The following is a 12485-nucleotide window of genomic DNA, read 5'->3' as shown; positions in this document are numbered from 1 at the left end:
GATTATGGAAATTTTAAAAACTCACATAGGAGAGGAATAGTCCCTTCATTAAACTGAGAGCATATATATGTGCGTGCCTGCACATATTTTGTTCTGCTACTCATTTATTGCTACTTAAGAAGGTGTTAAATAAGATTTTTAGTTTTAATTAAATACTAGATACAGTTAACTAAGAAGTGGTCATTAAGTGTTTAATGTGTTGACTTTGTATTCTTTTAATATTTTTTTAGATAAAGTTTTGAATTTTATAAAGTATAGATTCCAGTAGATAGCATATTGAAAGTGTTAATACTTCTGTGTTGTCAGGATAAGGACTAATATCCCCAATGGTTTTTTAATAATTATTAAGAAATTACAGGCTGAGTGCCAGATGTCAAAGTTTAATCATTGTCACTCATTTTGAGAACTATGAAGATTTTAATACATGTTAAAATACTTTCATAGATTTTAGGTAACTTACTATCTTGTAAGTGAAATTTTTAAAAAGCATAGATGTATGTAAATATCCAATTAAAGGATGCAGATTTCCAGTGGTACCTTGTTCTCATTAGGAATAAAACTAGACATTTCTCTTAATAGTATTGGATGCCAGATTTTTGACCTGCTTGTCCTTGGTTTGGGAATGGCCTAGTACTGTTTATAGTTGTATTAACTTTAGCACAAGTGGTTTCTATAGCTACTGTCCAGTACCAGATGTAGAACAGTGGGAAGCTTTGATAAGGAGAGCAGGATTTTTAAACAAAAGCCGGACATGGGTAATTACCCTGAAGCTGAACTGAACCCCATTATATTCAGCACTGTCATTTACATTTCATTTCACTCTCTGCTGATTACAAGAAAATAAACCAACCCATTGTTTTTCTCTTCCATCTCTTTGCCTTCTTCCTTACACCTTATTTAAGAATGTATATCATAGTTTTAATCTGTCCCATAAATCTAAAAAAGTTTTCCCCCACAAAATTAGATGAACACTACCAGTTTGGTGTCTTCCACTATGGTGACAGCATCACTGGTTTTCACTTATCATAGAATAAATTTCATAAGCCATTTGTATTCAAGCGTTTGCAATGAAACTGCTGTTTTGTATAAACTACTGTCACTTTGAGAGTATAAATGACTTAAGGTTAATACTAGTGAGGTAGAAGAAATCATTATCTCATTATCAGGAACTGCCAGTGAGTAAAAGGACAGCTTAAACCTGACCTACAATTAAAATAGAAACCATTTGGTTTTCTGCTGAATGACTATAGCATTCTGCAACTTCATCCTCTGGAAAGTGGAAATATCTTATTTTTAAAGAATAATGATTTTATAAATTGATGATCATCATTAGATATTTTCACTGAAGTTTCAGGAATTCTGTTAAATTAACTCTTGGCAATGAAGGAACACCAGGACAGAATTTTGACTTTATCATTATATTGATAGGGAGTGGTGCAGGAGATGAGACTTTACAGTGAAGCCAGTAGGAGCCAGTTTGTAGTAGAGGATGGGCATGGTGAGTGAGGCAAGGAGGTTGAGGAAATTCATATCTGATAACTGCTGTTTGCTCTGTTAAAGAAGGATGTAAGTTTTTGCTGGGAATAAATAAGCAGATATTAATATAAGAATTGAGGACAGGTGAACTTTTAGAAAAGGTGTTATGAGAAATAGGAAAATAAAAGCTATTTGCCTAACAATTTTTACATTCATATACTTTTCCTATTTTTGTATATATTACTTTCCTTACTTAATTACCTGTTCCTTGAGGGGAAGGCCTTAGTTTTCATCACACAACATGTGTTTATGGGATCATTCATGTCAGGTGTTGAGGCTGAACAGACCAAGGCTTCTTATCCTTAGAAAACTTGTACCTCAGGAGAAATGGTCACTCACTCTGTATTCCAGCATAGCGTCTTGTGTTCTGTAGTGTTCTGTGAGAGGTGTTGTGTGAACATAGAAAAGCACCTACCTGAGGAGATGGTGCTTGAGGGAAGAGAGGTGAGGAATTTGGTTGGAAAGCCAATTTAAGCAAGATACAGAAACATGAGAGGCTTTGTGGTACCTGCAGGGAACCCTGGACTTCAGCATAGCTGGAAATATTGAGCAGTGGGGGAAGAACAGCTGGAGGTGACCTGGAAGACTAAAAAGAGGGATGCCCAATGTTGAAGGATCTGACCTACTGAAGAGTTTCAAATTTATCCTATTGATAAGGGCAAGCCCATGAGGGGTGTTAGGAGAGTGGCAGAAGCTCTGTGTTCTGTGAGGGTCATCCTAGCTTCACTGTGTTAGTGAACTTGGGCTGTGGAAAGATATCTTGATACCACTGAGGAGGCTCCTGGCATAGTCAGGCAAAGATGGTGAGGCTGTAAACCAAAGAAGAATGGAGATTGTAGAGGACATGGTGGAATTGAGAGTTTTGGGGGAGGTAGACGTGGCAGGACTCGGTGACTAATTGGATAATTGGGGTGAGGGAAATGAGTTAAGGATGATACTTCAGAAATCTGGCTTGGAACAACTGAGTGGGTGATTGTTTTCTTGTATATGTTTTTATTTCTCACCCCTACCCCCAGGACTGTGGTGCAGTGCTGTTTTCTTAAGCTGCTGTAATAATCTTCTACTAATTTCTCTGCTGCTGCAGTTTCTCCTTCCATGTATTTCCTACATGGTGGCCAGAGTATCTTTCAGAATACAAATAGATAAGGAAACTCCCCTGCTTAAATCTCATCAATGGGTTTCTATGGAATTTAGAATAAAATTCAGAGTCCTTTACATAATCTTTATGTCAGCCTGATCTACTTCTGGCCTGTCCAGTCTCATCTTGCACCACCTTCCCCTTTGCTTGCCAGTTTTTAGCCACCCTGGTCTTCTTTCAGGTCCCAGAGTGGACTTACCTCCTTTTAGTCTCAGAGTCTTCTCAAACACACTGTGTTTCCTCTTCCTAGAATGTTTTCTTTCCCTCTTTTCATATGAGTAAATTTAATTTGGCTGGGCACATGGCTCATGCCTGTAATCCTAGCACTTTGAGAGGACCAAGGTGGGTGGATCACGAGGTTAGGAGTTTGAGACCAGCCTGACCAACATGGTGAAACCCTGTCTCTAATAAAATACAAAAAAATTTAGCTGGGTGTGGTGGCACATACCTGTAATTCCAGCTACTCAGGAGGCTGAGGCAGGAGAACCACTTGAACTTGGGAGGCAGAGATTGCAGTGAGCCGAGATTGCTCCACTGGACTCCACCCTGGTGACAGAGCAAGACTCCATCTCAAAAAAAAAATTGTAATTCATCCTTTAGGTTTCAGATAAATGTCACTTCTTTAGAGAAGCCTTTCTTGTCCTTTCCCTTCACGCTTTCTGAATAGGTGTTTCCTTCTGTTTTTACTGTACTCTTTTCTTCCCAGTGTTTAATCACAGTTTGTAAGTGTATGTCTGGATGTATATTGTTTAATGTCGTCCTTTCCCACCACTATACAAGCTCTGTGAATTCATAGACCTTGACTCTTTTGCTCACCATGCAATAAATATTTGTGGAAAGAATAGTAACTTTTAAGTTATTACTCTGGGCCGTTCTAGAATAAAAACAATCATATCAGTGGTAATTTAAATCATCCATTTGAAGGAGGAGTAAGAACAGATAGTTATAGCTAGCCAAAAGTTTTCTGTTTGAAAATACATTGAATTTATCATGACCCTGATACTACTCTTCAAAAATTAGTGGGACAAAAATATTTTAATCCTATGATCCCTAGGCTTCATTTCTCATAAGAAGCAAACCAGTAAAGCAGCTGAATTGACTTATTGTGGAAGATTATAACACCTTCCCTTTATTTAAGAAGGAGGTGATGAAAGAGAATAGCAGATTCCTGGGAGAAGGCAATCAGGAGGGTAGTTTTATCTAAGTGGAATTCTCAATGAAGCATCTTTGCTTCTTTGAAGTCTGAGCAGTTTATGATGGTCAGTTTGAGAAACATTTTTTATATGTATATTCTCACGGTGTAATCCAGAGGGTCATGAGTTCCATTTAAAGCAGCAGTTTCGAATGGGACTGTAGAACATACAACTTGATTTCCTTTCTTGATAATGAATTCCCCACTAGATTGAAATTTATTATAACTGACTGAAATACTTTTAGCATCTGTTTTGGTTCTTTTTAAATGCTGTATTTTTGATGTATAGTTGTAAAGGCAAAGATTGACTTGAATAAAGTCACGTTTATCTACTTTTTCTTTCTTATTCTAAAGAGTAATTTGGAATTCTAGGTTGGACACTGAGACAGTGTTACACGTTCGAATCACTGAGATGAATATGTATTTCTGCATCATTCTTTAAAAATGAAGTGGTGTGAATAAATGCTATCATTCCCTGAGGAAAAGGCCAGCTTGGTCACGTTGGGACTGTGGAACTCTAGAAGTTCACAGCAATCCAGGACTCACAAGCAGCTATTACAGCAGGGTGCTCCTGTCAGATGTATGGTCCAATATGCTATAACACTATTTCAGTCCACATCAGGAAATACTGTAAAGAAGGACTGCTGTGCTCCAACCAGCAGAGGGTAGTGTACACATAAAAGTCAACTACCAATTTGTAAGCCTTTCTTTGGTTTCTTTGGCAAGTGTGTTAAAATTCCTCGAGTGGTTTATGTTTAGAATTAGCAGTACTGATAGGACAGGAAATTGGCTGGGTGGGACAGTGGTTAAAGGAGTCCTGCCTAAAAGTTTAGATCTGAAATATGTGCTACCATAATGTTGCCGTTCAGTGAGGAATGTCCTCTAAATGTCAAACTCTATTTTGAACGACCCACTAATCCGCCATGCGGGATATTAACTCTTTAGCTATTGTTTTGATGTAATTTCTACTGAAAAAAAAGAAAATTATAATGGGCAAAACATGAGCTTTGAAGTCTGATTTAGGCTACAATTCTGGCAATGCTACCTACTAGCTGTGTGAATTGTGGCAGATTATTTAAACTCTTTGGCCCCCTTGTGTCCCTATCTGCAAAATTTAGATGATACTCTTCTGTAAAAAGATACAGAAAATTAAATAATTATGTAATAACACATATTTGGTAGGAAAGATATCTTCCTTTTTTGAATCATAACTTGTATATTATGATGTTTGCAATTGCTGATTGTCTTAAAAAGATAAAGAATAGGTCTGTATGCTGTTTTATATCCCTTATATAGCCATTTGCGGGTAGCACAAATTTACCTACAGAAACTCTTCTGATTATAAAAAATGATAATAGTATAATCAATAGTCTTAATATTTTATTTATATCTTCTTAATTACTACCAATGGTTAAGAAATTTGGAAAGTGTAGTTGTTTTATCACCATAGTCTTCTCTCTTGCCATTTCCTAATTCTCTGTGTGTTTTTATTTTCCACCAAGTAGGTTTTGCTTACTAAACATTGGCAGAACTCGGGTTTTGTGATTTGTAGATGATATCATGATGGATAGTGGTAGATGAATTTGGAAATGTTAGCAAAACCAAAAGTCAAACACTGGGGCGAGCTTGAGCTAGTGAGGGAGACCAAAGGTTGTGTTTGGTGAGGACACTCTTCTCCTTTTAAGTAAGCACTTTGGCCTTTGAGATACTGTGCTGAAAAAAAATTTTGCAGATATTCCTGGTTGAGATGCGCAGGGAATGTGAATAGAGAAGAGTCGTGAAAAGGTGATGAAAAATATGTAGAGTTGAATATCATCATCTCAAATGTAAGCCCTGGCAAACTAAAGATAGGATGAAAGAGAGGTAGAGAGAAAAGAGAGAACAAAAAATGAGTTTGCTGTTTTTTTCAGCATTAAGGTGATAATATAAGTTCTGAATGCTTCATAGACTATAGTATATTTCATATGGTCTGGGTGTATTTTAGTTAAATGTGTATTGTTCCCAGGTATGTGGTATTTACATGTATGATTATATGTAATGATACATGTTTTACCACAGACATACCAAGTGTTTCGTCAGAACATTTTATGAACCATGGCCTTTGCACTTAAGTGAAAATAGTAGCCAAAGTCCTTGGAATGTCTTACTCTGAAGCAGGACTTGTGCTGCTAGGTAATAGACTGGCGCCTGCCAGATCTCTGGCTGCGTAAGGGATTTGGAGCTTTTGGGTTTTCCAGAGTTTCTGTTACAAATGATAAATGTTCTGTTTTGCAATCGGAGGCATTTGGTCTTCTAGAAAGGGGACATTTTAGCACAGAACTCAAACATACACTTCACACTGATTCTGCCCTACTACCTGGGAAATAAGAAAATAGGATTTTCCCCCCAGGAGTTGCATTTCTAAGGTTAATGATCTTTCCTGACTTCTCAATTAGCATATATATGTCTTTGCCACTGTGTCCCGATAGCACTGAATAGAACACACGGTCTGTTAAGGACTTACTTTGCCTTTACTTTATTCTGAGGGGCCTAAACTATTACAGTAAAGTATGTTTTAAGTAGTAAATGTTTTTTCAGTAATCATTAGTATACATTTTCATAATTACTCGTGGAGTTTTCAGGCTTCTGCTGTTCATTCCCAGTCTCTGACTCTAATCTTTATATTCTCTGACTTTATGACCAATACTTGCCTTATTTCTATCCCTGTGGTCAAAAACAAACTATTTTATTAAGCCCTTCCTTTGGTCCCTGGAGGGAGCCCATCTTCCATCATGCTTTGGGCCTTGTCTTCTGCTTCCCTTTTGGGAGCTGCATAACCAGAAATTAGGTCAGTTAGGCATGCTAGTAACTGAGCCCGGGTCAGTTTGCTGGAATCATGTTTCTGTCTCACCTTAGCCTCCTTAATCCACAGTGCAGTTTGAGGGGTAGGTGATCTTGCATGGCCTAGAGGGGCCAAGAGGAGGGAAGAGGACAGGAGGGCAGAGCTAAGGAATTACTTTATGGCCTGACTGCATTCTGACTCCTACTGTACAGAAGAAAGTGATACGTCATTCTGCAAAGTGATAAGTAATTGAATGTAAGTCCCAAATGTCAAGGGAAAAGCCTGAGAATTATGGAAAATTTGAACTCATTTGGATTTTAGACAAGTGGTTGCCATATTAAATTTGCATTTTAATAAATTAGGCTTGGTCTCAGTATGGAGAATACACTGGAGAAGGAACCACTAAAGGCAGGGCAGCTGGCCATTTAGGGAAAAGAGAGGAGGGGTTGAGGAAGGCCTACATTAAATATTAGAATTATGAGTAGAGAGAAGTGGATTTGAGATATTCAGGGTATATAAGCTAAGATTTTAGGACTGACCAAATCTGAGAAGACACATCTGACCCAGGTTTCTGATTTTGGTGACTGGATGGGGAGCGATGCCAAGAATTGTGAGGATCAACATAGTAGCTGAAAAGATGACAGCATCTGGACGTAGCTTTAAAATAGAACCAAAGAAAAACATTCTGCCAGGATTAAGCTAACATAGCCAGGAAGTGGTCAAGTTTTCTAGTGATCTTATTGACATAAGGACAGAATTTCGAATACCTGGAGGAGCAGTTGATGGACTTCAGTTAGACTTTTGATAAAAGTTGAAATGAAGTAGTTGACGTTAAATGCTGAAACATTGTTCTGTGTTGCCGCTGTCCTGGCACAGTCTTGATACGTGGACCAGACTTGAATCCACCTGTGAAGTCACCTGTTCTTTCGGGGTTTTGTTATCCTTCAGCTTCCCTGTGGCTCTGTATACCTCCTCTTGGTATGAAAACTCTGTGCCATTGAAATATATCCTTAGTTAATAGGCCTTCATTAGTAAGACCTCTTACCCATTTCTACTCCTTTCTTGGTGGGCAGCTCAGCTGTCATAGCCTTAGTCTATCACCTATATTCTCAGAGCTCCTCCTGCTCCTTGAGTTGGGGAAAAAGATAGCTCTTTTGGAGAAAACCTCATTACCTTGTAGTTAAGGGTACAGTCTCTAGAGTCAAACCAATCTGTGTTCAAAGCCTAGCTCTGCCACTTACCAACTGTATTATCTTGGACCTGTACTCTTAAATAATTCCTCATCTGTAAAATAGTGATAGTAATGTACTTAATTCTTAGAGCTGACAAGTTTTATTAGGTAGTACATATAAAGCATTTAGTATTGTTTTTGGTCTATACAAAATACTCAGCAAATGTTACCTTTCATTCGGTGTCTTTAGTTGTATACCTACACCTTGACTATCTAAAATTTATCTTTTTGGGGATTGTATTGTATGTAGCCTAAAGTTATTAATAGTAACCTTTGACGTGTTTTCATGTACATGCAGGAATTTGGAACTGTAATATACTTAGTGCCATAAAATTTCACTAGCCACCTATTTATCTTTGGTGAATCAGGAAATCTGGGCATGTTTAATTTTTAATAATCTGGGGTTTTGGTGTGATTTTAAAAATACATGTGGCAAAAATAGTTTCTGAATAAACAAATCCGCCAACATTATTTGGCTAAACCTGGATTTTTATTAATGCTAGAGCTGATGGAAAGATAAAGGCACTCATTTTACACAGGCAAAAAATATTTTTGCAAAAGTGCAAAAATATTTTGAGGATTGTTATATTCCAGATATATTTTTATGTTTTTAGCAACAATTTTGATACTGAAATCAGGATAAAAAATTATGCTTCATGTTTTCCATTTAAGTCTCTACACCACTCCTCAAAATCACATTAATCGAGGTATAATTGAATATGAATTTATAGAAGTATTTGGGAGATAAGATTTTATGTCTAATTAGATATTTTTCTTAGCTTGGAATGGTTAGTGAAGTTGGATGAAAAGCCAGTATTTCAGTGTTTTCTGCCAGGAACCACAATTTTCGAAGCCAAAATATGTTTGACATTCTAACCTAGGTTGGTTATTACCATTAGATGTCAGTCTGAGCACTAGTCCTTACTTGTCTGTGAAGTCTGCAAGTATGGAAATCTCTTGTTTAGCCTGTATCTTCATCCACTGTGTTCACTTAAAGTTGCCAGGAATTATTTCATTAACTGAATATGGAAATACCCCAGACAATTTTGTGTATATGTATGACCTCACACAAACGCATTATTTTGTCGGTTCACAACTTTTTCTTGAGTAGAAGCTTCCTTGTTTAATAATTCTTATCCATAGGCACAGGTAACTTCAGTGTGTGCTGAACTAGGAATCAGAAGAAAGTTATAGCCTTGACTCTGTTACCTGGAACCATTCTCTTTGCCTTGTCTGAATTTTAAAAAATAAACAGAAAAAAAGAAAAGAAATGTGTCCTCTGTGCAGAGGACTTTTATGAGGCTTACCTGAGGTAAAGTAAATGAAAACACTTTGGATATCCAAGCATGATAAGGTAAAGTGATGGTCTATTTCTAATTCAAGTAGTGAAGGAAAATAAATATGCACTAGAGAGTGAGATTTTGCTTAAGAAAATAAATGACAGCTTTGGGACAAGCTAACTAAAGAAATTGTTTTTATATTTTGTATTTTCCAACCAAACAGAATCAAGACCAGTATTCACATCTGCTAAGTGATCATTTTCTGCCATACCAAGGTCATAATTCCTTCCGTGAGAAATATTTTAGTGGGGTGACAAAAAGAATTGCCAAGGAAGAAAAATCCAGCCAGGAATGAAAATTAAGATTTTGACAATGAAGAAAGCATAAGAATTTGATAGAAAAGACATCTGGATGTGAACTTTCATGTATGATCCAGAAAATATGTACTGCTTTAAAATATTTTACATAAGAAAGCTACAAAGTAAACTGAGCAATGTTTTAAAAGTTATCTTTGTTTTGTAGACTTTTTTGTTGTCTGATTTACAGTCTTTTTAATCTTATTTAATGTATATTTGTACTTTTAAGTATTGATGGAGATGGACTCAAAACAGTTATTTTTTTTACAATTAATCTACAAGGGAATTAATACTGTTGACTTTTAAAACATCTGCTGGATATATTATAAGCAGTTAATAGTAGTTAAGAATTTATTCATTTGGTAGATGCGTTTATTTGGTTTTTGATTGTCATCGATTTACATTGCCACTAATAAACCATATTGAGAATTTCTAAAATAGTGTTGTATCTAGTTGTTTTCAGGGGGGATGTGATGAGGGAAATAAATTTTTTTGTAGAAATTCCAGACAAGGAAGTCATAATGCTAATTGTGATGATAAGAAAGGCTAAGACATAACTACCTAAAAAGATTCTAAACTCCTTAAGGCCTGTCTACATTTGAAGCTCTTTTGTACCTTGGATTTGCTCCTGCATTCCTAACTGTTGACTGTTGGTCAAGTTAACTACCCACAATTTTTGGTTTAGAAAGTAACTGATAGTTAAAAGCAGTAACAACAACACAAATCCTTGATGGTTCCCTAATGGTATTAAGCCTAATCAGTGCCCTTTGAAATAGAAGCTATATTTTTCTTGAAGGAGAAACTTTGCTGAGTCCACATGGTGTCCATCATGAAAATATCTTGTTTGAAAACCACTATACCCATTAATTCAGGATGCTAATAGCTTTCTTGCCTTTGGTGGTCAAATGTACCTCAGCAGGGTGGCAGTAAATGGATCCTCTCTTTCTAACCAGAGTCTATATTATTTATTATTATTTTAGTGTTACTGCTGACTTTTATGGACTCAAGGTATTAATGTGCATGGGTTAGGACCTCCAAAAGCCCAGTGCTGCTCAAGCAAAGAGACATCAGGCTATCTGCTTTGGTCTCTCTCCTTTTCTTGTCTTGTAGCTCAGGATTTCAGCAGCATATCTCAAACATTTCAGTGATTATTTTGTTTGGGTTTCTGGATGTGATTTGTGGTACACTGGGGGAAATCTAAAAGTATTCAAGGATGATTTATTTTCAGTATTTCTGTTGTAAAACACCTTAAAGTGTTTTGAGGTTATATGGCGAGGTGCATTTGAAACTTTGTCACTGACTCAATTTGGAATATAAAGTTTTAGCTTAGCCCCTTTTTTGGGTGGTTACAAAAATTAGTCCAAATAGTTCTGGAAAGTTGCAATATTAATTTTAGTCATACTATTCTTAAAAATTATCTAACACTTTAAAATATATTTCAAATTATTTGATATTACTACTAATTGAGGTCTTCTAAACTATGATTCTTATTATGAGGCTTATTTTCATATTAATCAGGAAATTTAGTTTCCCATTCCTGAAATGCCACTCGGCTCAGAGTATATACAATTGTTTAGTTGGTACTCATAAACAAAAAAAGAAACCTGATTACTTCGAAATCTCAAGCCCTCTTATTTTGAGAGAGTTTTATTTTTTGGCATTAGGATCTTGTTACTTTTGGCGTAAGTTAAAGCAGATCATTTCCAGAATTGCCCTGGTTTTCTGTGTTACCACTGTATTCCTCGTGTGCTTACAACAACAGTATCACCTAGCAAATTGCCTGCATTTCAGATAGTTATGTAGTTTGGATTTACAGTATAATCTGTGAAGGAACGCTAGGTGGTCTGTGGACAGGCCCACTTTAATGTTTATAATATGACAAAATCTGTAACTTTGTTTCTGGCATATATTAAATATCCATAAAATCCAGATAGTTACCTTGGTGGCATTTCATCAGAAGTGCCTTCTTCCTGTTCATTCTGGTGAGTACTTTTTGCCGTGATAGCTGGGAGGGAATAGTGGAGTAGGTGGTCTTTGTGTTTAGCCAAAGTGGCCAGCAGATTTTAAAAAGTTTAAAATCTGCTACAATTTTCTCAGCCACTTCCTGCCCAGGGTGACCCAGCTTTGGGCCAGCTTGCCGCTGACTTCCTTGTGACTAACTCTTTAAATACAAGAATTAAGCAATAAAACATTTTCAAACAGTTTAAGCTGTGGGAGGTAAGTCAGTATTGCCACTATTTCCTTGTTGAGAAAGCTCACTCAAATATTGAGATTCCCTACATATTTAAGAAGAATGGCAATTATAAGTTTAAAAAAAAAAAAAAAACACCTTATTTCAAGTTTCGTAGGGGAAAGTAGAGTATGTGTTAACATCACAGGCGGTATTGTAGTGGGTGTGTTTATTTTATTGGGTTAAAATTGTGCTTTAAAAGTTTGAGACACAGCAATAGCTTTTAAGGTAATATGTTTTATACTCGTAAATTAAAGAAGCAGGGATTTGACTTTTTTTCAACACCAGGAAATTAGATGTTGAGGTTGTGTTATATAGATGCCAATATAAGCAACTCTGGCTCTTGAATAAAAGTTCTTAGTCATTTGGTGTTAGAAGAACTGCTGACATCTTATGTTGGAAATATTATCAAATGTTGCTTATCCAAAGAGATACGGAGTAAAACATAATGTTTCTCTGTTGAAAACTGAAGGTGACTTTTTTTGGAAATGACCTTCTTTTCCATCCCATTTTAATAAATCTCCCTTGAAAAAGCATAGTGGAACTAAGCTCATATTAATAGTTCTAATAGGAAAAAAATTCTTTGTAGATAAAGCAGGGCATAAATAAACTCATTAATGCATTGCAGTGGTGGAAATGGAGGTGGGTGTTGCCAAGACAATTGATGACCTTATTGTTGACCTGCTTGACCAAAGGAGAAT

The 12485-nt window shown here is 36.3% G+C and overlaps 1 protein-coding gene across 3 annotated transcripts in view; it reads left to right on the top strand.

Annotated features, from left to right (window-relative positions):
- The window catches only part of TRMT11 (tRNA methyltransferase 11 homolog), a 61826-nt gene extending 49962 nt beyond the window's left edge, over positions 1–11864 (top strand). For 2 of the 3 annotated variants that reach the window (XM_032274854.1, XM_032274852.1), the window contains exon 13: positions 9422–11864. In XM_032274854.1, coding sequence (XP_032130745.1) covers positions 9422–9553 — 132 coding nt within the window. In that variant the 3' untranslated portion in view covers positions 9554–11864. The remainder of the gene's footprint in view (positions 1–9421) is intronic. The other variant, XR_004267813.1, reaches the window with a different exon arrangement.
- Positions 11865–12485: the final 621 nt, after the last annotated feature.

Source organism: Sapajus apella, unplaced genomic scaffold (assembly GCF_009761245.1).
Source record: "Sapajus apella isolate SASKATOON/1434 unplaced genomic scaffold, GSC_monkey_1.0 scaffold6, whole genome shotgun sequence".
NCBI lineage: Eukaryota > Metazoa > Chordata > Mammalia > Primates > Cebidae > Sapajus > Sapajus apella.
This window is presented reverse-complemented; position numbering and strand designations above follow the sequence as displayed.